Consider the following 2,594-nt stretch of genomic DNA (forward strand, 5'->3'; position numbering starts at 1 on the left):
ATTTGTATTATATACCATAATATATAGAAAAAACTTATTATAGAATGCAAAGTTTTTCAGTATTTCTCAACCTTTGATTAAATTAGGTGTTCGATCGATGAGGGTTATTTTTTTTTAAGCGCGACCGAAGGCCGCCAGTGTAGTTTGACACAAAAGAACTATGAAGACCCCGGGCCGCCCTTGGTTATTTATTTATCTTCATTTATCAAATAACATAAGATACAAATACTATTTTCTCTATATATGTATGTATGTTAAACAGAAAAATTTTTGATAGTTTTTTCAAAACACAATATGTGACAAAAGTGGTACTTGTCATGACATGAAAATAAAAATAAAATGAGAGTGAAGTGCATATAAAATTGTGGAACTTTAAATACAAATATCTCGTAAAATATAAGTCTGAGAGGGGTATATGTGTATACATTTTTTAATCCAGAGATCATCGTCTTTCAGATTATACCCTTAAATCCCGGCGCCAAAAGAATCGCAATCGTGCCGCTACGTGTATGTAGGTTCAGTACTACTGTATAGTCAAGTTTGTGCAAACCATAGAGAAATATTTCTAATAATCGTTTATCGGAAAAATATCGGAGTTTAATAAAAGTGACTTGCTGTAAACGAAATCAAAATAAATATATCAACCCACATGAAATAAAGAATCTAATATGTGTCGAAAGAATATAATCTTATAATACAGACAATGACGAACGTTTCTACTAAATGAATTTTTAAAAAATTAATCTGAGCCTAGCCTGGGTTATTGCACTAATTCTGTAAATTCTTAGAAAACCGCTTGTAATATGCACGAATATATTGTGGAGTCAACTGGATGTCAACCTCAATTGTACGTTTTCAATCAGATTTTTAAAGCGTATGAAAGCTTGGATTATGTCCGGCGTTATATTACAGATAGCTACGAATCTAAGCAACAAAAAACTTTTTTGGATTTCTGGTATTCAAATGGTGATAGCATTGTATATAATAAATATTATGATAAGGAATGTGAAAAAGAATTGGTATGATATGACTTGAGTTTCAAAAATGTATACACGTTTAATAAAAATTTCGTTTAGGCGGAGCGCACATTAAATTATGACTACGAAAATGTAATTGCTGAGTCTGAAGAAAAAAGAAAACAAATTTGGGAGGAACACTATGAAAAGATATATATAGAACAATATCAGTTATACGCAATAATATTTTATGAATATTACAAACATTTGCATAAATCTTTAGATGAAGAAAGGATTGAGTTCATAGCTGATAAACTTGAGGAACATATTAATAGTTGTTTTGCGGAAGATTTTGCACAATTGGAACTGCTGGGACTTCCGACTGCATTTGGTAAATCAAAAAGTAACAGAAAAACACAACTACAAAGGTACGATAACTTGCAACAAGTGTATAGCGGTTTTTTCTCTGATGAGGAGGATTCTTCAAGTATGGACTCACAACATTTTCAGAAGAATACAGTAAAAGATCTTGATAAAGAAGTTAAGGAAACGTCGACATTATGTGATATTAAAGAGAAAAAAATTAAAAAGAAGAGGGCAAACCGAAAGCTACGAAATGTACCGGAATTTCTATTGGAAAATAAGGAAATGATGAAATATTGGCGAAAACGTTTTTCCCTATTTTCACGATATGATGATGGCATACGGTTAGATTGTGAAAGTTGGTTTTCAGTTACACCTGAAAAAATTGCTGCTCATTTGGCTGAACGCCTATCATGCGATGTAATTTTAGATGCCTTTTGTGGCTGTGGTGGAAATGCTATACAATTCGCTCGCACTTGTAAGCGTGTTATAGCGATAGATATAGACCCTGTGAAAATATCTATGGCAAAGCACAATGCCAAAATTTATGGAGTAGCAGATAAAATTGACTTCATTATTGGAGACGTCATGCACATTGATCGTACCTGCAATTTTCGTTGCGACATTGTTTTCTTAAGTCCGCCTTGGGGAGGTCCAAAGTATAAACGAAAGGAATCCTATGATATTGAAAGTTATTTACAACCTTCGGGTGCATCAAAGCTAATGGAAATCGCCAAGCAATTTAGTGAAAACGTAGTATTCTATTTACCACGAAACGCTTGCATTAAGCAAGTCGTTGAATTGGCTGGATTTGGGAACAGATGTGAAGTAGAACACAATTATTTAGATTCGAGACTTGTGGCTATATCTGTACTATATGGCGAAAATATATTAAAAGTAAACTAAGAATAATGTACAAGTAATATTGTAAATTTTTTATTCTTTAGAATAACTTTGGAAAAATAACACTTTCTAAATACATACATATGTATATTGGACATAGCCCCCGTTAAAAATTCTTATTAATTCTTCGTTTGACATCAAGGCACAAAGTGTTCTTGGCGTTTACAATATTTTCGAAACGAAATCGTATACAATTTTGTTATTGTAGTGTTACCATTGCGTTTCTTTACTTTTATCTGAGGGTTCGAAGTGGATTTCTGCATGAACTATATTTTCAAAAACGTTTTCTTTATAAGTTGCCAGAATTGAAAAGTTAAACTTAATTTAAACACACAGAACAGATATCAAATTTAAATATACTTTTAAAATATT

General features: G+C 31.9%; 1 protein-coding gene across 1 annotated transcript; it reads left to right on the forward strand.

Moving 5' to 3' along the window:
- Positions 1-524: 524 nt before the first annotated feature.
- LOC108970882 (trimethylguanosine synthase) lies at positions 525-2,594 on the forward strand (the record flags this gene model as incomplete). Its single annotated transcript, XM_018936568.1, is given in 2 exon segments — positions 525-1,019; positions 1,077-2,594. Coding segments are annotated over 2 exon segments (1,365 nt in total). The 5' UTR covers positions 525-803.

Source organism: Bactrocera latifrons, unplaced genomic scaffold (assembly GCF_001853355.1).
Source record: "Bactrocera latifrons isolate USDA-ARS-PBARC rearing strain unplaced genomic scaffold, ASM185335v1 scaffold_312, whole genome shotgun sequence".
In the NCBI taxonomy this organism is placed as follows: domain Eukaryota; kingdom Metazoa; phylum Arthropoda; class Insecta; order Diptera; family Tephritidae; genus Bactrocera; species Bactrocera latifrons.